The following is a 22,271-nucleotide window of genomic DNA, read 5'->3' as shown; positions in this document are numbered from 1 at the left end:
CAACGTTTAGAAATATGTGTGGGCACCTGCATACCCGAGCGACCTTGCCCCCAGACCACTCCACAGTGACACGTTAAGATTTCAACTTTTAATTTGGGACTGAAAATCTACCCTTTAATCATAAGTTTCCTCTTATCAGAAACTCATAAGCAACATCTGGGCCCTAGATTCTAGGGAGTCAAGAGACTTCCCAACGCTAACCCTAAGCGGACCACACCTGCAGCCGGCACCGCAAACCCCGCCGCCAGCCTCACGCAGGTGGCAACCACCTCCTCCCAGTCCTCGGCGTGACGTCATGCGGCACCTGATTGGTGCATGTGCTTGTCAGTCACAGACAAAGGCTGGGTCTTCCAAGTCTCGCTCTTCCCAAGACGCTGTGTTTTGACGTCATCGCCAAGCGACGAAAGCAGAAGCGGGGAGGGGTGGGGTCGGGAGCGCTCTCCTGTGGTTCGGGGGGCCTGCGAGGTGTCATGGCTGCTGCCGCTGAGCACAGACGCCCGTGCGTCGGTGACGGGAGCTGGGAGCAGAGCTGCAGCCCCAGCCTCTCCCAGGAGGTGCTCTTGGAAGTCGTTCGCTCCCTGCATACCCTGGCCGGGCAGGTGAGTGGGGGCCAGTGAGAGCTGGGGTGCGGACGCCGCCGGCCCCGCCTTTTTCTTCTAGCGGAAGCGGGAGGGGCGGGGGGCGGCGGGGACCCGGCTGGGGTCGGTGAGGCGGGGGAGGAGCCGCGGTCGGAGTGCGCGGCCGCGGGACGCAGCTCAGGGCCCGTTGCGGGCTGTTTCCTGGCAACTCTCGTCGCCGGGAGCGAGTGAGGTTAGTGAAAACCCGGCTCTGAGCGAAGCGGCCTGGAAAGCAGAAAACCTCCGCGGCTTGCGAGGCTCTCGCCTCCGGATCCCTCTCCGCCAGCGCATTCATTAGGGGTTAAAACGGCCTGAGATTTCGGGGAAAGCTCTCCGCCTTTTTTTTGATGTATAATTTGCTATGAGCCAGTGACTTCGTTTCTTTTTTTCCGGGTGTCCATTGTGTGCATCAATGACCCTTTCAAAGGGGGAGGAAAAGAAAAGGAATTAATATGAAATACTTCTATCAAAAAGTTGTATTAGTTATTGATGGTGGATACTGTTTGCAACAGGACTGTGTGACTAATAGCGAGTTTAATTGGCTGTTAAATAGCTTTTGCAGAAACGTCATAATAAAGTTGTGTTTAAATAAAAGTACTCCTTAGGCTCTTTCAGCAAGTTGCTATTTGGTTTCATGATGTAAAGTGCAAAGCAGATTTTAAATGAGAAATAACTTGAAAATAAGTTTGGCAGCTTTTAAAAAAGGAATATTTTCTAGCTGTGAAAGTTTGTTATGGGGCTGGTACTAGTGCCTGCAGTAGGCACCACAGGCGTGTGTGTGAAAGATAATGTTAACGTCCTTTATGAAGATAGAGCGTTTGTCTGATTTGTGAAAATTATTTCTTAAAGCCTTGGGTGGATGGAGAATCAATTGTTTAAAAAATTATTTCAGTATTTTAAAAGGCCTAATACGTTTATCGTGATTTACAGAGAGCATTGCTCTAAGTTAAACATTCAGTTTGGTGTAATGGAACAATTATTAATAGAATGTGCTAAAAGCTGTAACTTTTAAACTCAGTTGTTTGCTATGGATTTATAAAAAATATTTCAAAGACTTGGGGACATTAATATTTCAGCCTTAAGACCCAAAACCTGTAAGTGGTTTTAAAAGTTTGACAGCTTTTTCTAGTGTGGACATGGAACTTTTAAGTTTTGTGGGATTTTTGTTTGTTTTAGTGATGAGATTTTTAAATGACATAAAGACATAATTTTAACATGTCTTTTGAAATATTTGGCATACTGAATTTTTAAAACTCATTTAAAATTTTAAACATGCAGGTATTCTGTAAATACAAATAGAGATGTGATTACAATTTTCGTATGTCACCTGTCAGAAATGTTTAGAGTAAATATTTGGCAAATTTACTTGACACAGTGAAGTGACCATCTATACGAGTGTTAAAAAATATGATGGTATCATCAATTAAATGCTAACCATCTTGATAATACTCTTTAGATTTTGACATGCATTGCTTAAAGATAAGAATGAAGCCAGAGTACTATACTTATAAAATTGCCCCTGGAGAAAATCACTATTTCTTTTTGCAACAACCTTAAAGTTGTTGTTTTTAAATGTTTGCTATAATATGTCTAAGTACATTCAGTATAGTATCATTGTGTTATTAGCACTCAAAAGGAAACAAAGTTGAATGTCAAAAAGTATTTTCTATTTCAGATTTCAAATGATTGATTTTAACTTTATCGCTTGCCTCAGGGTAGCCCATTTTACCAAGCCGAAGAATTATTGATTTTTAACTTGGGTTTTCATGTTAATTTGACAAAGTTTTTATTGAAAATAAATATTTAAATAGTTCATATTAATAGACTAATGCTTTTTTTGACAAGTTCTATAGGATAGAAATGCATAAAATTTATATTACTAATAGGGAATTTGTTGAATAAGTACTTGGATGTATTGGGATAGTTTTAAAGTTAATTTGTGTCATTTTTATGTGGTCTTTTTAAATTATAGTTCTTTAAGTGCACTTGAATTTTTAGATAATTTTGCTGACTTGAAATGAGAATATGATCCAAAAATTATGATTTATTTTCTGTAAGTTATTATTTTCTCTAGAAAAGTTGATGCTTTGCTCTGGTTAAGGATTGCTTGCTTTATCTCCAAACTATTCATAAATTTGTATGGTTGACTGTATGTAAAACTATAGTAATAGTTTATTTCCATGCATAAGTTGTTGTCTAACAAAGTCTTTATAGGCATTAAGCAATATGAATGTGATAATCTTAATGTAAAACCTTAGTTAATTAATATAAACTGGTAGTTCACTTTTATTCATTTCAAAAGACTAGGGATGGAGGCTTTCCCTCTGAAGTTTTTGCTGATTTTTGATATTAATTTTATATTTAGGTTCTTGGTAGCTTTCCATATACAATTTTATTCAGATAGGTCACATTTAGCTAACTTATAAGAAATTGTCATATAATGAACCCTCACAGTTTACTAGAAAATACTATTTAGCAGAAGATCTGGTCATTCCATCCATTCTCTGACCATTTATTTCACTATTGAAGAAAGGCATTTGTTTTTCAATTTCAAATTTCTACAGCTGAATAATAGTTTAATTTTATTTGAAGTAGATAAACATGTTGCCATTATCCCCAGACTTTTTAATGTATGTGAATAATTTTTATTTAAAATTTTAAGAAATTGGTTAAAGTTGAAAACAATAAAAATGTGTTTCAGAAGACATCAGAGTGATGATATATTTCAGTTACGTACTTATGTATATGTTTCAGGGGAAATGTGTATATGAGAACTTTCATTAATGTGCCTGCCCCCTCTGGTTAATGCTTTGAGCCAGGAGTAGTAGGATTTTGAATAGGGCAAGCCTATCTTGGCTTCCCATCAATAGATTTTTAGATATTGAAGCATCAGAAAGGCCTCATCTTTTTATCTTTCTTGGATGGTTTCGCCCCCACGATGGTCCCATTACACAGACCCAAAAATAGAATTAGAATGAAATGTCATTCCACTTTTTAATGAAAATTGCACCTTGGCCTTTTAAAAATGATAACTACATAGAGCATTTTAATGTATCATTAGAAACTTGATAACTTTGAGCTAAATAGGCATGTTACTCTATAGAAACCTTTTTTATGTGTGACAGTCCCATATACGTACAGTTTAATTGTGTAATTTTTGTGATGTTGCTGGTTTGCCCTTTTGAAGCTTAACCTCCGAGATGATGTGGTGAAAATTGCAATCGATTGGAACAAGCTCCAGAGCCTCTCGGCATTCCAGCCTGCTTTGCTCTTTAGTGCTCTTGAGCAACACATTTTGTATTTACAGGTAAATTCTCGTTTAAAATGTTAACTCGATATAGGTATAATTGTAGTTAAATTATAAGCTGGAGTATTTGTCAGTTCTATCTTAACACTGTATTAATAGTATTATTAATAAAAGATTACTTCATCCAGACTGGACCCAAGTCTGCCAATTTACATAGTGATAAGGACAGTTACGGGAATATAGCCCAATAGGCCAATGTGGGTATGAAGATTGAATGAATGCAATTCTATTGAATTCTAGACTTGTACTGAAAATTCAATGCAGTTGCATCTATGGTGGGTTATAATTAAGCAATAAGACACGGCAGGTGTGTGTCATGCTATGATAATGATTCCATGCCTTGGGTGAGTTTGGAGGCTCATGGAGTGCTTTCAGTGGTTCAAGAAGTGGCATTATCTCAGCATGACACATCCTGGAGTGTCTATTGCAATTAAACAGTTTCAGCATAGTTTTTAAAAAGAAAGTAATTTCTGTGGCATTAATGTCTCATCTTAGTGAGTATCCAGTCACTATTTTCTCTTTTCTTTTTCTTAACAGTTTGAAAATTCATACTTTGTATTAGAAGTCAACATTGAATTGTTATTTATAATAGTATTGCCGTTATATAGTATATCAGTTCAGTAACTGAACTGGTCTTGCTGGTTTCCAGTTGAACATGTCTGCTGTTATAATTGATGTAAGTTTGCAGTTTAGTTTATCTCTAATCAAAATATAAAATATGAAGTGTTAAAAAGGTAATTGGAAGAACTGTTTGGATTGGTCAGTTTGCTGCTAAGATTTTCAGAAGAGTATTTGGTATATCAATGGAATCAAAATTGTAGGTACGAAAAAATAATTGAAACATTAGCAAGTGTTGGTGTGTTTTGATTAATGGAATAGACATTAATTTTCAGCCTTCTGTTCAATGACTTTATGGAAATTTTAACTCAATTTTATGTTAAAAGTAATCGTTACCCCTAGTTTTAAAGGGCAGCAGCAATGAGCTATAGAATTCAGTTGAGGCCTGATTGTGGTGGGAACATGAGCAGTGTTATACAAGGGTATTCCACCCGCCCCCCGCCCCCCCCCCCCCCCCCCCGGCCTCCCTCTAGTGTAGGGATAGGCATCTGTCTCTTTTCAGCTATGAATCTTGGTAGGTTTTTTTCTTTGTTCACTTTCTTTGTAAAAATTTGATTTCGTGACCCAAGAAGATATCTTGCTATGTCAAGAAAAGCCTGGATGTTCACTCAGCATAACACCTATGAGTTTCATGTCTGTGCTCTCTCATTCACTTTGGCCAACTGCAGTTTCAAGTGGAGAATCTCCAGTGATACAGTGATAATGCAGGGCTTTGCTGAGTGAGAGCACTGGGTCTCGTGTTAAGGAGGAAAAATACTAAGCCTAGTGTTCTGAGGAGGCATTTGAATGACATGTTAATTAAGTGGCATTGGTGCCAAAGGCTGAGGCTTTGATTTGGCACAAAATAAAAGATGAGTGACAGAGTGATTCCCTCAAAGAAAAATTTAAATTTCCTCAGGTTTTCTTTCTCTCTTTAAAAAAAAAACAGATTTATAATACATGATAATGGTCACAATAGTAGAGAACAACAAATATGGTCAGATCTATGTGTTCTGATATGCCAACTTTTTATATTTAGCTAATTGATATTAAATATTGCATTTATGTAGCAGAAATTTATATAAATATATTAAATGTATAATTAATTTTGATCAGTTTGAACCCCAGCAGATGGCATTGTGTTCTTCTCAGCCCTTTTTAGCAAAACTTCAGCCTCTGATTAAAGAGGAGAATACAACTGTTGTTGAAGAGATAGGAAAAGCAGAAACAAGGAACAAAAATGAAGTAGATGGCAAATTTCCCATTGGAGACCTACAGGAGGAGGAAAAGCACAAAGATTGTGATTTAGGAGATGTGAAAAAGACACAGATCCATTTTGATCCAGAAGTAGTTCAAATAAAGGCTGGAAAAGCAGAAGTAAGAAGTTTTCTTTTTTGGGGGGGAGTATTATTTTTTAAATATTGTTATGTTTGAATTGTTTAAACATGCATACTTATTGTTTGTAGATTGACAGACGAATATCTGCATTTATTGAAAGAAAGCAAGCTGAAATCAATGAAAACAACGTCAGGGAATTTTGCAATGTTATTGATTGTAATCAAGGTAACCACCTAGAAGAATAATTTTCATAGGAATTTAAGAACAGTTTTTACAGTTGCTCTGATCTTTCATTTGTTTTTAAAAATGAATAACATTACTAATGCAATTTATTTCAGCGGTTTATTTAGAAACTAAGGCAGCAGAATTTCCTTCTGTATAATAATAGACTATATTGAAAAATAGTTTCATTTACACAAAAGTCAAATAAATGCTAACATAATAAAAGGCTAATGTTTACCACAGGTGAAATGTTTTAGGAAATGAAGATCAAGTGTGGGTAACAGGGTTGTTCGCTCTCACTAGTAAGAAGGAACTAAGCTATATAGATTTCATGTCTGTAAATGTGCTTATGAAATTATGATATGAACTTACATTAAGTAAACTTAGTAAAGTTAATAATCCTCAAGAGGGAGCAGTTTTCTCACTATTTCTGAGCTGTCAGAAATGTTTTATGTCATGATAAAACCAAGTTGTCCTTTGCTTTCATAGTGCACATAGAAATTTGCTATTTTCATCGGATTCTCCTTTTCATCCCCAGTTGATGCTATAATATATTTACAGATCTGTAGGTATGCTGCAGAATACAAAATATTGTAAAGCTCTGGCATAGATTACTCAGGCATCACAGTGATAATCAGACAAGTAGTCTTATAAAAATTATGGAGAAGAGTTCCTAATTGGAATGAGCATTTTTCTTGTTGCCTCTAATATCATGACTAATTATTCTGAATATAGAATTGTCAGATGAACCTAGAATTGACTTTTATCACATTGGTATACTGATTCTCTTAATGAAATAATACAGTCTCAAGTTGGGTCCTAAATTCAGCATTTTCTACTATTAACATTGTATGTTCATATCTTTAGGTTTGTTATATTTTCTTGTTTCTCAAAACAGGTGCAACAGTGACAAAATCTCAGGTACTACAGTTCAACTGCAAGCAACCCATAAGAAAGGGTTTGTTGAGGGAGCAAGCACATGTGTCACTAATGTTATTCCTCTGTTCTCCCTGCTAACTCTATTATTATAAACCACCAGGGGATAGAAATTGACAAGAATTGAAATGCTCAGCAGGATTCCTTGGTCCATTCAATTCCTTGCTGGCTCAAAATAGTGCTAGCAAGAATTGCTGTGGAGAGTGACTAGCACTATCTTCACACCAGGCTGAATTTCTGTCTGATGGGTCATTTAATCTATATATTTAGAATATAGCTCCAAAATGGATGATAGCTTCTTTTTTTAACCCTTAGCCCCATGAAATGGTAGAAAGGGAATGGAGAAGTGATGGCCCTTTAAACATATTTTGAGGTGTCTCAAAACAAAAACAAAAACAAAAGATAAATATTTAGTACCTATATATAAAAGGTAAGTGAATTTGGCATTTTATTGGCAGAGCTTGATTTATCAGCAGAACTATTAAGAAAACTTAGACTGAAAAAATACAAATGTATTATTTTAATGTTAGTGTGTTCCTTTTAATACTTCTCAATTTGACTTAGTTATATAAATAGTGATATTTTTTAAAAAATCAAATTTCATGGGGAAAAAGAATTTTCTTTCAGTATCTCTTTTACCATTCGTTTTATTATAAAATAAGGGAATTTTTTTTCAGGGAATGTACTGCAGTGAATGGATTTACTTCATGTAATTTAAAACATTTTATAATTTTTGAAATGTTTACATATTATGCTAACATCTTTCCAATAGTTCCCCTTGTTTTTTAATTTATTTGTTGATATCTAATTTGAAAGAAACTATACTCTTCACCTTAGAAAAAGGTGGGAATACATTTTAACAAGTTATCTTTCCTAAAATTGTAGTTTTTTGAAAGGGGCAGTCTGGAAAAAGGTAGATGGCTTTTGTGATAGGGATTTTTTAAATGAACATTGGAAATCTAGGTAAAGTGGAAAAGTATGCATTAAGGTTTCAAGGTATTTTTGTGTGTAATTCTGAAATAAAAATGTGTTAAATGTATTATTAATCTTTTTTGTTAGGTGTTCACTGATTTAATCTGTAAGTAATATAAAAAATGCTGTGTTTTTTAAAAACATTTCAGGAAAAATAATGAGTTCTATTTATTTTTATGTTGAAATAAAGTAAATAATGCCTCTTTGGCGTAGTATTAAAATATTCTCTAGACTATATAAATTTTTTCCTTCAAGGGCTCAGATGGTTTTTAGGGATATTGGTATTCATTAAAAATATTATGCTACTGAATGTTGAGGACTTTTCTATGTATATAAATCTGAAAATTGGATAAGATTAGATATTATAAATTTTAGAGGGCAAAGATCACTAAATGTTATCCTGTATGTGATAAAATTATATTTTCTTATTATGAATAATATGTTAAGTAATATGAATTATTTGAAGTTTGTCAGAATCTCCTACATTTGAAGTTAAGAGTGTACTTACACTCATTTACATTCTCCTTAGAAAATAGTTGTGCAAGAACTGATGCCGTTTTTACCCCTTACCCCGGATTTAAAAGTCATGTAAAAGGTAAGTATCTACTACATATCTTTATCACTGACAGAGGCTTATGGAATAAAAATCACTTTCCTATCTAAATTTTATTTTAAAACAAAACAAAAAATCCTGCCTTTCTTCATACTTGGGTTTGTGATTAGATGGTCTTTATGAAAAATATATTTATAAAGTACTGTTTGGGAGAAATAATTTCTGATTTTTGAAATGTAATTGTAATAGGCTCAAAAGTTTCTTAACTTAGTTTCTAGAGTTGTGAATACATATGGACCACAGACTCGACCTGAAGGAATTCAAGGGTCAGGTCATAAACCAAGCAGCATGCTCCGAGATTGTGGTAATCAGGCTGTAGAAGAACGGCTACAAAATATTGAGGCTCATTTGCGATTGCAGGCAGGTAAGCAGAGTGCTGGGCAGTGCCCCATAACGTACCTTTGCAAGTGGCTAAAGGAATTCCAGTTCGTTTAGTCACCAAATTTTCACTGAGCACCTGTCATGTACAAGACATTGTTCTGGACCTTGCTGGTGTGGCTCATTTGGATGAGCGTCATCCTGTTCGATTCCTGGTCAAAGCACATGGCCAGATTTCCAGTTTGATTCCCAGTTGGAATGCATGCAGGAGGCAAGTGATCAATATTGATGGTTTTCTCTCTGTGTCCTCTCCCTTCCTCTGTATCTGAAATCAGTAAAAACATTAACACCACGGAATCATTCTTCTGGTTGGTGCAAAAATGAAAAAATAAAACATAGTCCCTGTTTTCAAGGAATTTATATAGTTCATGTGTTTTGCTCTTTTCTGCCTTCCACTTTTCACCAATTTGAGAGAGTTTGTAGAATGGGAGCAGGTTCCATATACATCCTGACACTCTCAGTTTATTAAAATCAGAGATGAAAACTAATGTAGTCTTTTTCCTGCTGCCAAATTCATAACTTACCGTGACCACTACTCATTCTTATCATCCACTGTGCTAGGTACAAAGTATTGATAAGTGTAATCCTAGTCCTCAAGGAACTTGCAGTGAGGATAAGCATATCTATATATATAAAAGGCTAATATGCTAAGTGTGCCTCCGACCGTCCAACCAGTTGCTATGACACTCACTGACCAACAGGGACAGAAGCCCAACGCAGAGCTGCCATGACGCGCATTGCCCATTTACAAAGTAACGGTAGCGCGGACCTGGCGCCAACAAAGCAACACTCGGCTTCCCCCATGTAGGACACAGGCCCCACCACCACCCTGGAGCACCAGCCCACCAAATTGCAGCCCACGCTGCTGAGACCCCATGGCGCAAAATGCAGCCCACAGCCCAGCCCAGCCCAGAAATGGTCACTGTGGGCACCGGGTAATGATGTCACATAGCAACGCCCGGCTTCCTCTCCCTAGCAACCAGCCTCCTTGGAGTTTCTTCAGACCAGGTGCAAACATTTTACACTTTAACCAAATGTCTGAAGTGTTTTCCCATGCCTCATCTCATTTGATCCTCACAGAAGTCCTGGAATAGGTAGATAGGAGACTCGGTAAACTCCTATTTTCTTTTCATTAGCCGGAAAATGAAGATTTAGAAAGTTTTAGAAACTTGACCCGACTGAAAAGAAGTAAGAAATGGTGGACCTTGAAAATGACTTCAGGTTTTCTCACTGCACAGAATATAGTCAAACACTGCTGCATTTAAAAATTTTACCCTTTGTTCTCCCTGCGTGATCTACAATAATAATGTGCTTCATGTTGGTATTTACTGCTGTTTGCTGAAAAAGGGCTGGAAAAAGTTTAGCTAAATCAGAAAGCAGGTCTAATTAAGCAAGTTTATTCTACATCTATAAAAGGCTAAGTTGGCTCATGCATGTGCAATACATATAAAGCTCTCGCTGGTGCTAGTCGCACGCGTGTGTTTCCATCTGTCATTGTTGATCATATTTGGTTGACACTTCTATTATAGGGAAAGGGAACTAGCAATATTAAAATATTTATTCTAATTAATTTCCTTTCAATGTGCACAAATCTGCGCACTGGGCCACTAATAGATAAATAAATGCCATAGAGAAAATGAACTAACTTTTAATGAGTAATACTAAGTGCTAGTCACTCTAAAAATATGTATATGTCAACTCAGTATTAACAGTACTCTTGTGAGGTATTGGTGCTGTTATTGTTGTTAGATAAATAAACTGAAGTTCAGAGAGTTCAAATAGCATGCCCAAGATAGTAAGTGACAGCTGGAAATCAAACCTAAATTGGTTGCAAAGCCTGAGTCCTCTCCTCATTTAGTCACCAGATTTTGTTGATTCTGTCTTCAGAATATCTCTTAAATCTACCCCCTTCTGTCTATCTCCCCAGCTACTACTCTAGGAAGTCCATGTTCTTTGTCTTAGACTAGTGGAAGGATGTTAACTGGTTGTTTTGCCACTGGACTTTCTCCTTGAGACCAATTTTCTCCCTTTTGGCCCAATTGTTTTTTCCAAAGCTCAGATCTGATCTTGCTACTCCCCAACTAAAAATTCTTTAATGGTTTTCTGATATACACACACACACACACACACACACTCTCTTAGTACTTATTCATTCATTCCACAAATAGCTATTAAGTTCCTACTGTAAGTCAGATACTGCTCTGGGCACTGAGAATACATGTGAACAAAAGTTCTGGTATATAAATTATATGCTAAACTAGGAGAGAAGGGCTATGGATAAAAGCAGCTTGACAAGAGAAGGGAAAGGAAATTCAGATGGGCAGGGGTGGTAATTTTAAATAGCATGAACTACATTTATAGTTTCAGCTACATTTCTGGGCTTCCCATGCTGTCCAGTCATTTTGCTGTGCTAGGGCTTTTACCCAGGCTTTTTCTTCTGCCCCTGTTTTTCCTTCCTGATCCCACTCTTGTGTGGATTACCCTTTATTGCAGCAGTCGCCAACCTTTCGGACCTCATGGACCACCAGTGATCCGCGGACCACCAGTTGGCAACCACTGCTCCAAAGGTTTCCTTAAACCAGTGGTCGCCAACCTTTCAGACCTCACAGACCACCAGTGGTCCGCGGACCACCAGTTGGCGACCACTGCTTTACTGTATAGTCTCATAGCACCTGGTACTCCCTATCTCCCCTGCTAGATAGTAAGGTCCCTGAGAGCACGCTGTTAATTAGGTTCATTGTTTACCTAGTGCAGTGTCTGACACAAAGCAAGCATTCAAGTGTTTGTTGAAGGAACGATTGTTCATTTTACCTTTTCAGATATGTGCATTGTACAGTAGGGACACAAAGTTAGTGTTCAGTTCTCTCAGGGGAGGTCGAGGGATGGTGTCCCTGTTAAAGGGACTCTTGAACCGTTGAAGGGTTAGTAGGAATTTTTCAGCACTCAGGAGCAAAGGATTCCAAAAAGGAACAGCATCAGCAAAAAACACTGAGGCACAAAATATGGTTCAGGGACTTTCTGAGTTCAGTCTAGCTGGAGTATTTCCTGATGGAGTTAAAAGAGAAAGAGTGAATCTTCCAGGGACAAAGAAGGCCGTAGAAATAAGGTAACTTGAGCCAAGACCTGAAGGTGGTGAGAGTGGGCTTTGTAAATATGGTGGTAGAGGGAACCGCAAGTGCTGAAACAGAGTACTTGGCCTACTTGAGTAACAGAAAAAAAGAATCAAGTGACTGGAATGATAAGAGTTTGGCGAGAATGTCCAAATTGTGGAGGACCTATAGACTATTGTAAAGGCTTTGGCTTTTAGTCTGAGTAAGATGTGAAGGTATGGAAGGTTTTGAGCAGAGAAGTGACACTATCTAACTTACATTTTTTAAAAATTACTGGCTGTGACGGAGGGTCTGTGAGAATAGACTGTGTTGAGAATAGACTGTATGGGAGGGGAGCAAGGCAGAAGCAAGTAGATCATTTTGGATGTGGTAATGATCCAGGGAGATATCGTGGTGGTCTGGACCAGAATGGTTGCAGTGGAGGTGCTGAGAAATGAAAGGATTTAGGATAAAATCGTAGCCTTGAAATTTGAGTAACATTATTTTACCATCCCCCGCCCTAGAAAATTCATTAGTTAAGAAATATTAAAAAGTTCATCTTTAGTGCAGTTCTAGGTTAAAGGAGAAAATATGGCATATAGAGAAAAATATAAATGGAAGAAAGTGATATGGGATATTGCAACCACTAAATTGAATTGTCAGTTATAAATATGCATTTCAGAAATACAAATTGTTCTATACAGGAACTATTCAATATCTTGTAAAATGAATTTAACATAAAATAAAGCTCCTAGTAATATAGGAAGCATAAATGGGGCTTGGGGAGAGGTATAGTAGGATAATATATCCCATAGTGTATAATAGGAAAATGTGAACTAAAAATTTCATTCGAATGTACTCTTGTTCATTTATTTCTTAAATATTTCCCATTCCTATGCATAAGTATCTTTGCATGGTATTTTAAGAATAAAAATTGTAAGAATTGTTCAATAGTATCTCAGAATGTTCTTAAATGTATTTAGGTGGTCCCGTGCCAAGAGACATTTATCAGAGAATTAAAAAACTTGAGGATAAAATCCTTGAATTGGAAGGCATCTCTCCTGAGTATTTTCAATCTGTAGTAAGTATAAGTATCTTTTAAAAATAACTAAATGTTATTTTATTCTAGGATTCTTCATTATATAACAGTTTACTCATTGATCTCCTATATATGAAATAATTAATAATTCAGAGATGAATGAACATAGTTCTATGTAAGAGATTACCTACTTCTTTAAAAATTGTGATTCCAAATATTGTACTATAGGCTCATAATTTTTTAAAGGGTGCTTTTGTTGTACATTACCCAGTTTCTCAAATTTAAGTATTTTCTTGGCGTGATAAGTGAGCCTGGATAACAGTCCATCCTGTCACTCTGAATGTGCTGTCTTGTAAAACAAAGGCTTCTTCTGAGACCTTGTTCTGTCAGTTATCCCCTGTGTCTCTTTAATCCTTCGCTCTTTACAGACTCCTTCCCTCAGCTCATATGTGTTTACATTTCTCCCCCATACTAAGCAAACAGGCGCCTCGATTTGCCACCCTGCCTTTCTCTTAACGTTAGCACTGGACTTTTTGAAAGGCTAGTCTATATTGTCTAATTCTTCAACTCTAGCATTTATTCACTCATTCATTCATTCTTCTCTCTTTTCCAAGGAAAATAAGAAATAATGTGTTGATAAATATCTTATTTGTCACATCAACATGTTTCAGACAAATGATCCTGAGTTCATTGTATTTCCCTCCGTCTTCGGGGTGATTATCCATAACACCTGCCTTTTCTGAGGGCTGGATGTTTTGTGTATGGTTTGTTTTTTTAATGTCGTGGCATATTAGATAAAACCAAAATGTAAAAGTGAACAGAATTGCTAAGGTTACTAAATTTTTAGTAATATTTTTCTAAAACTTTCTGAAAAATTATATAAAATAATTCATATTGTCATAGAGCATAAGTCACTGGTGAAATTATATTGAAATTGTTTTAGGTATAGCATCAACCTTTCCAAAGTCTTAAATTGGGTATTAGAGTGAGAAACAGAAGAGAAATTTTTCCAGACGAAGAAAAAAGCAAACTATACAACAAAAGTGAGCAGTGAATCCTAAAGATCAAAAATATAGTTTTAGCGATTTACTTCCTTCAATGTAAAATGAGGTTTATTAAAGTACTAAGGGCTAAGGCAATGATTAAATGATATAACACCAGTCAAGTACTTGTCACCTACCTAGCACGTGGTAAAACATCAGTAAATATTAGCAGTTATTTTGTTTCAGAAACTATCTATGAAGTAGCTAAGTGTGGATAAGTCACATAATTCCTTTAGCCTTCACTTGTCCAATTTAAGATTTGTTGGTTGTACTACATAATTACAGAGGTCTTTGTACTTTTAGAATTATTTTTTGAATGTATCTTTCTAGGAAATGTCATAGAGATTTTATGCCTTTTCCTACAACAATCTACCATAAGTTTTCCCATTCTAATTGCCTTCATTATGTAATCTCTAGGCAGGTTATTCTTCTAGTTCAATTCTTGTTAATATATTATTGTGAATAATAGACCTGATCTTACAAGAGTGTGTCATAGTGTTAGATGCCTTGGGTGAGACCTTGCCCCATCATTTATCTCTTCTCTCTGATTCTGATTCTATTACATAACTTGGTTAACAAAAGAACAAGTCCTTCAAATCATAATCTTTTTTTGTTTTAATCTAATATATACAGGATAGAATGTTCAGGGTATTTGGTTAAAGAAGTGAAAGTAGTTGGGTTATAGAGAACCTTAAATGCTATACCCAGAAGTTTAAAGTATCTAAAGTTTAAATGCTATTGAAAGCATTTGAACATGAAAGTGACTTGTTCAAGTACTATTTAGGAGATTTTTCTAATATTGTCCTGAGAGGTAAATGAAAAGGGAGACTAAGAATAAGACAATATTAGGTGTGAAGTGAGATCCTGCCCTAAGGACATGAGAATGAGAATAGGAAAGATTACGCAGGAGACAGTAGAAAAGAGAAGTTGACAAATATTGATAATTAATATGTGGAGAGACATAGAGCAAGAGTGAGTCCAGTTTCTGGTAGGGAAAATGATACTACCATTGATAGAAATAAAATCTGAAGGGGAGCATATTTGGGGGGGAAATGTGAATTTAAAGTCATAACAGGATACACAGCTAGAAATATCAGGTAAGCCTTCCAAGATGTAGGACTTAGACTTGCCACAACTGGAAGAGCCTGTGTGGAAGAGGTAGTTAAAACACAGAATGGGTAAGAACACTGAGACTGTCAGAGGCCTGAGGTCTGAAACTTGGTGACTACCTAACTTCAGGGCAGGAAGCATTATAAAAGTAATGTGATTAAAACTAGTGCTTTTAAAGAAGGTCCCCCAGTCTATTAAACAATACGTATTTGATTAGAAGGATCACTTCTGGATTATTATTGGACGCTAGAGGCCTGATGCACGAAATTCATGCAAGAGTAGGCCTTTCTTACCCCGGCTGCCGGCACCAGCTTCCCTCTGGCATCTGGGACCTGGGCTTCCCTGCAGCTGCAGGCAGGCACCCAGGACCCGGGCTTCCCTTGCAGCCTGGGCTTCATCCGGAAGGTCATCCAGAAGGACGTCTGGTCTAATTACCATATTATGTTTTTATTATTATAGCTGACATACCCAAATTAATAGTGAGCTACAGGGAAGCACAAAATACTGAAAGGTTTAAACATTCAGATTGACTTTTCCCCCAAGACCTATGAATATATATGGCATAGGCCCCAAGCCCAAAAGGAAAAAAAGATTTTATACCCACCCTTCCTTACCAGAATGAATATGCCAATATGCCATCTCTAGGAGCCCCACTCCTCTCTTGGAATAGAACCAGCTCTAGGATTGTCCTCACACATGAGAGTTGAACACACCCTACAGAGAGCATAGCACATAATTTGCCACTTTCACTGTCCATGTTGGGAGTACACACATGGCAGTGGCATAATTTCACATCTCCCTCAAAAGTGTACAGAAAGGCCCTGGCCGGTTTGGCTCAGTGGATAGAGCGTCGGCCTGCGGACTCAAGGGTCCCAGGTTCAATTCCCATCAGGGGCATGTACCTTCGTTGTGGGCACATACCCAGTGGGGAGTGTGCAGGAGGCAGGTGATCGATGTTTCTCTCTCATCGATGTTTCTAACTCTCTATCCCTCTCTTTTCCCTCTCCCTTCTTCTCTAAAAAATCAATAAAATATATATTTTTTAAAAAAGTGTACAGAAAGACTACAAAGGCAGCTTAGTCTTCTAGCTTCTAAAGTTAGAAAGTACGGGAAAGTTGAGCTCAAAGATTGATGCACAGCACATGAAATGGGAAACATTACCAGGAAAAAAAGATATAAATTGTATTGGGTTTATAAAACAAAATTAGACCATGTCAAGTTCTGTTCATTTATGAAACAGACATAAAACTCTTTTAAAAAGTTAACATATATATGCAGGAATTACCACAAAGATTAATATTTGTTTTCCCTTTAATGTGATCATTCTAAAGATCTTTACCCTTCACATTCAACATGGAAAGATATGAATGTGGTAATGTTTTTAAAAATTTGAAGGCATTGTTTAACAGACCATTTAAAGGATACAATGCTTATGATTATTTCCAAAGTATTGCTTACTGCTTTTAAATTATAACCCCTGAAAACAGTACGTATAACGTGCTTCACAAGTATATTTCTATAGCACTTTGTTCATTTGATAACACTTACCACTTATAATTACATGTTTACACATCTATTTTTCACACTGTGTTTTGAATCTCTGGAGGATAGGAATTGTCTTGTTCATCTTTAACACAAAATGTAGTATGCATTGAATAAATGTGTGAATGAATGGATAGGACTTGGCTGATAGCTAATTATTGAACTTTTGAAGGTGTGTTAACTTTGTTCCACAGCACTGACCAGGCGGAATCCTAATTCCGTTTTGTGATGGGAACTCCCAGTTCTCAGGGAAGTGTCGGCATAGGGGAGTGCTAAGGGCCAAGCCAACTTTTGCACACAGGCCATGCACGGTGGGCCCGAAGCATGAAGTGAACAACTGGATCCAGCTGGAGAATTAAATTGCAAACATTTTGGAGGGCCTTGAAGGTCACAGTAACCCATTTGCAATTCCAGTGTCACTGAGAAGAAAACACCTGTAATTTAGGTTCCTATCTGGTGGCATTATGAAGTGTGAGTTAGAGAAAGATTGGAGTCAAGGAAAGTAGTTTAGGAAACATCATTGTCCACACAAGGGAGAAATGAAGGTCTGAATTAGGGCAGTGGGACGAGAAGGGAAAAAACATTGAAGACACTGCCCTGTAAAATCTCTAGTCCTTAACCACTGATTGCAAGTAAGGAAGCGTCAGAGAGGAGACTGACTTACCACTGAGTTTCCTTAGAGCCTGGGTTCCCCAGACCTGTGTGTGTGTGTGACATTTTAAAAAATTATGTCTGTCCAGCTATTTAGTATGCTCTCAAATACTTCTCTTAGGTACCAAAACTTGTTTAAAATTTCCACCTTGTGCCTAAAAACAATACATTTTAAAGCTAGTCTAGTGTATTCACAATATATGTGTGAATACATATATGTTCTACTTGTCAAAATATTCTGCTCAGATTTAAGATAAGTCCCCAAAGACTACATTTTACTGTTTTTAAGTGATTGAACCACTGATGTCCTCATTTTCCTCATTCTGATACTTTTCACTTTAGTTTCATGATAATAATCTGATTGCTCAATGACATGGAAATGAGCAATACTTTATAGATTAAGCTGTTAGGAAAACAAGGGGGAGTATATTTTCATCCGACGGGTAAAATGCCACCTTTTGGGAGGGTAAGAGACTGAGCAGTGACCGAGTTAAACATTAAGCCCTTGCCCATAGGCCCCACAGAGGTATTCAGCTCAGTTTGGCAAAGGAAGGAGCATGTTTATAGAAGCAGTTTCCCCCCATATTTAATAATTCTAACACTTGAATGATTTCCCACTTATCACTGCTGCTAAGAGGCACACCTCAGTGTTCTTTGACACAGCTTTTGACACAAAGTAAAAATGTGACTTTTTACCTTCCCTCTGATCTCAGTGGTCAGAAATGTTCATGAGTAAAATTTATCTCCTACATTGACAGTTTCTTTTTCAAATGTACTAATACACTGATTTATCTTTTGAAAGCTGTGGTATTAGGTAAATCATGATTGTCAAAGAATTGGGCTCACCCTGGCCAGTCATGGATGCAGACTAAAGGGTCCCAGGTTCAATTCCAGTCAAGGGCATATGCCTGGCTTGCAGATTTGATCCCCAGTGGCGGGGAGTGGGGGGGGGGGGGGGTGCAGGAGGCAACCAATCAAGTGATTTTTCTCTCATCATTGATGTTTCTATCTCTCTCTTCCTTTCCCTTCCTCTCTGAAATCAATAAATATATATATTTTTTAAAAATTGCCCTAACCCAGTGGTCAGCAAACTGCGGCCCCTTGAGTGTGGCTCTTCCACAAAATACGTGCAGGCGCGCACGTACAGTGCGATTGAAACTTTGTGGCCACACTCAAGGGGCCAAAGAGCCGCATGTGGCTCGCGAACCGCAGTTTGCCGACCACTGCTAACCGGTTTGGTTCAGTGGATAGAGCGTCAGCCTGTGGACTCAAGGGTCCCAGGTTCAATTCCGGTCCAGGGCATGTACCTTGGTTGCGGGCACATCCCCAGTGGGGAGTGTGCAGGAGGCAGCTGATTGATGTTTCTCTCTCATCGATGTTTCTAACTCTCTATCCCTCTCCCTTCCTCTCTGTAAAAAATCAATAAAATATATTTAAAAAAATAATAATAATTGTGCTCTTCCCCTGTGAGCTCTGCTTAGCGTTGGCTTTTTCCTCAGGCAGATGGCAAGATGACTACAGCACTTTCTCCTGTCCAGGTGCAGTGGTATCCAGAAGTGAGGAAGTTTTTTCAGAAGTTCTCCCCCTAATCCCCAGCAGACCCCTCCTTAGTCATTGGCCAGAATTGAGCCCATGCCCATTCCCATCATGGACAAGACCAGAGGGCTGGGATCTGCATTCCCCAGAGTCACACAAAGGAGTAGTGATAGGTGCTCACACAACCAGTGTCCCCTTATAGTCAGTGTATATGTGTTTTCAACCCTTGGCCTGGTATTTTACATTCTGTTTTCCTGTATATTGCTGCCGCCTTTGTTCAGTATCCTGGGGTGGAAAGGTTATAAAAAAGGAAACTAAGGAAATTCCCAGAGCACCTCTTTCTCCAAACACTCAGCCTCATTAGAAGCTGAGAATTAATGGGAAAGTGTGTATAGACAGGGACAAGCTTGTTGCTGTGATGTTACTACTATATACTTTCAATATTTTTGGAGGGTAACTTCCAAAACACAAAGTGTATGTTGGCTGCAGATAGTGCTTGGTGAGTTTGTGGGCTTTGTTTCTGCCAGTACTCTATAATGGAAAATTGTTTGTTTCTTCAGTACTCTATAAAGGAAAATTGTTTAGATTTTATAAGTATTGGTTATTTAATATTTTTTTACCTTTAATCTAGAACTTTTCTGGCAAAAGAAGAAAAGTTCAACCACCTCAAGTAAGTTATTGCATTTTCATTTTAGCTTCTGAAATAGTTTGATTAGTTTTATACCTTTCTTAAAAGTTTCTACTGTGGTTGCTTTTTAGGTCATAGTTTGGAACTCGGAACTAAAAAAGGGCAGCATAAATTAATGTATTTGAATCAGAGAAGTAATTTTATTTCAAGGGCGTAGGATAAGTCATATGGGCCTAATAAACATAAAAGTCTGTATTCAGCTATTAATAGTAGAAAGATATATCAGTTACAAAATGCTGAAAAATAGTAAATGCTTAAGTACTGTGATTTAAATCTCACTCCTTCCCCTTTTAAAGATGCCACTCATTAGCAGCATCTAAATCAAAGAAGAATGTTTGCCAGAGGCTGACTTCAACCTAGCCTTGTCCACAGTACTTATATATGAACTAGAGGCTGGGTGCACGAAATTCGTGCATGGGGGTGTCCCTCAGCTCGGCCTGCGCCCTCTTGTAATCTAGGGCCCCTTGGGTGGGGTCGCTAGGCCTGGCTGGCGATCAGGGCTTTCCTTCCCCCAGCTGCTGGCAGCTGCCCTCTCCCCCCCCCCCCCCCCCCCGCCCCCCCATAGCATGGTTGTCTGGACAGTCATTCTGCTGTTTGGTTGATTTGCATATTATGCTTTTATTATTATAGATTAATTTAATCATAATTTGTAAGGTTTTGCTACCTTCAATGGTGGTGATGTAAATTTAAAGTTGGGGAAAACTCTAAAAATTTTTTAGGTTGGTTTATTTTTTAAGAGTAGCATGTTACTTTTTTTTTTTTTATTGTACAACTTTGAGTAATTTTTAAGAGCACCCATTTTTTCCAGGAGAGGTAGTTGATTGCAGTTGATCCATAAAAAGAGAATTTCTAGGTATTTTAAGCACTTAAGCTAATCCTAAACTTTAATTTTTTTCCCTACTGATTATTAATATAATCAGTAGTTTTTAAAAAAGTTTTTATAATCCTTTCAAAGTATAAAAGGTCCAGAAGAGCTTTCATTAGGAGAGAACGAAAAAATGAGGAGAATTTTAAGCCTTATTATTGTATACCTTAAAATTCATGATAGAGTCAACATATATGGTTCAATTTTAAAATTATTCTCTAAGAGAAAAAGAGACATTTACCATGCTTTTGGATATTTTAAATATTTATAGTTCATTTATCACTTTATCTGCATTAAGATACTTCAGAGTCTTATTCAGCAATTTGTGTTCTTATTGTTTACAGCAGAACTATTCACTGGCTGAGCTTGATGAGAAAATTAGTGCTCTCAAACAAGCCCTGCTTCGAAAATCAAGAGAAGCAGACTCCATGGCAACTCACCACCTCCCATGAAAAACTCATCTTCGTCACTTTACTTTTTTATATACTTGTGTGTTACTTACACTGCAATTAATTAAATGGATACATATTTATCAATGTAGACATCCTCTGAAGTCTAGGTTTATTTTCACACGAGTCCAGCTTGCAGCAAGTAATCTTACAATATCCCAATGAATTATGAAATAGTTAATGCATTGAACATAGCATTGTCAGAATTTATTTCCTTCTGTTTTAAAGGAGGTGTTTTGGAAATTAAGAAACTTAATTTGAAAATACATCTTTGTGTGAGTGTGTGTATGTCCCACAGAAAGATTTGTTTTGAATAGTGATATTTAAAAGCCATATTTATATTTGTAACATTGATGTTAACCAGTTTATTAGTAAATTAGTACTTTGTAATAATACGCATTCAACAAAAAATTAATTGACCAAAATGAATTTTACATGAATGCATACTTTTTTTTCAAATGTCAATTTTAATGTAAATAAACAGTAGATTCCACCTTTATTCCCTTATTGATTGATTGTATGAACTTGAGTAAGTTATTAATCTCTCTTTGTGCCTTAATTTTCTTACCTCTAAAATGGGAGTGGTAATAATAGAGCCTGTTTGTCATGAAGAACAGGTGAAATCATGTGTGTACAACTTTGAAACTGGCCCAAGGAAAGTACTCAATAAATGTTAGCTGTTATTGTTTAAAACTACTTAAAACCAAGTCTGCCTTTGGTACGTTGCAAAATATTACAAATTATAGTCCCTCTTCCTTGAGAGCCTTAGTACCCCAGTTAATGTTAGGTGGTACATATATTTCCATAGTTGCAAAGTAAACACTTAAAAGATGCAGCTACAATCAAGGAGCAGATGTTTAAATCAAGAATTGTTTGGTTGTAAGAATCAGAAGTCTACCTAAAGTAGTTTGTAAAAGGGGAGTTGTTAAAAAATACACACAGAAATCTGGAACTTAATTGCAGGAAGTACAGGTGAAGGTTGTGGTGTCTGGAAAGTCATTAGCAGTTTATCTCTGTCTCTAGCTGCCTCTGGCTGTTTCTTTCTTTGTCTAGTTCTGTCTCTGTCCTCTACCCTCCTTGTTTTCTGCTCTTCCTTTATCTCCCTCTTCCTCATTCTTTTTCTCTTACACATAATCATCTTTGCATCTGCTTTATTCTCTATGAACTGGTTTCTCTGAAGGCCTCTTCCTTTCTGCTTCCCCACTCAGGTGACATGTTAGTCCTGTCTCCATAGCCTTGGCTTGCTCATGCCTTGCCCCTGCCATGGTGCAGACTCTGA

At 37.2% G+C, this 22,271-nt stretch overlaps 1 protein-coding gene across 4 annotated transcripts; it reads left to right on the top strand.

The window, feature by feature from the left end:
• The first annotated feature begins 432 nt into the window (after positions 1–432).
• On the top strand, positions 433–21,688 carry MBIP (MAP3K12 binding inhibitory protein 1). Of its 4 annotated transcripts, none has more exons than XM_070428151.1 (9): positions 435–599; positions 3,805–3,924; positions 5,674–5,898; positions 5,988–6,084; positions 8,519–8,584; positions 8,814–8,966; positions 13,053–13,150; positions 19,622–19,660; positions 20,891–21,688. In XM_070428151.1, the coding sequence occupies exons 1-9, from the start codon at positions 471–473 to the stop codon at positions 20,993–20,995; spliced, it is 1,032 nt and encodes a 343-aa protein (XP_070284252.1). In that variant the 5' UTR covers positions 435–470; the 3' UTR covers positions 20,996–21,688. The 4 variants fall into 4 exon arrangements, with proteins under 4 accessions (XP_070284267.1, XP_070284259.1, XP_070284252.1 ...); XM_070428142.1 differs by having other exon boundaries at positions 436–599; positions 20,888–21,688; XM_070428166.1 differs by lacking the exon at positions 13,053–13,150 and having other exon boundaries at positions 433–599; positions 20,891–20,991.
• Positions 21,689–22,271: the final 583 nt, after the last annotated feature.

This window comes from Myotis yumanensis, unplaced genomic scaffold (assembly GCF_028538775.1).
Source record: "Myotis yumanensis isolate MYYU_CA2020_CCGP unplaced genomic scaffold, mMyoYum1.0.hap1 SCAF_1, whole genome shotgun sequence".
NCBI classification, from domain to species: Eukaryota; Metazoa; Chordata; class Mammalia; order Chiroptera; family Vespertilionidae; genus Myotis; species Myotis yumanensis.
The sequence above is the reverse complement of the archived record's forward strand: the minus strand, read 5'-3'. Positions and strand labels throughout refer to the sequence as shown.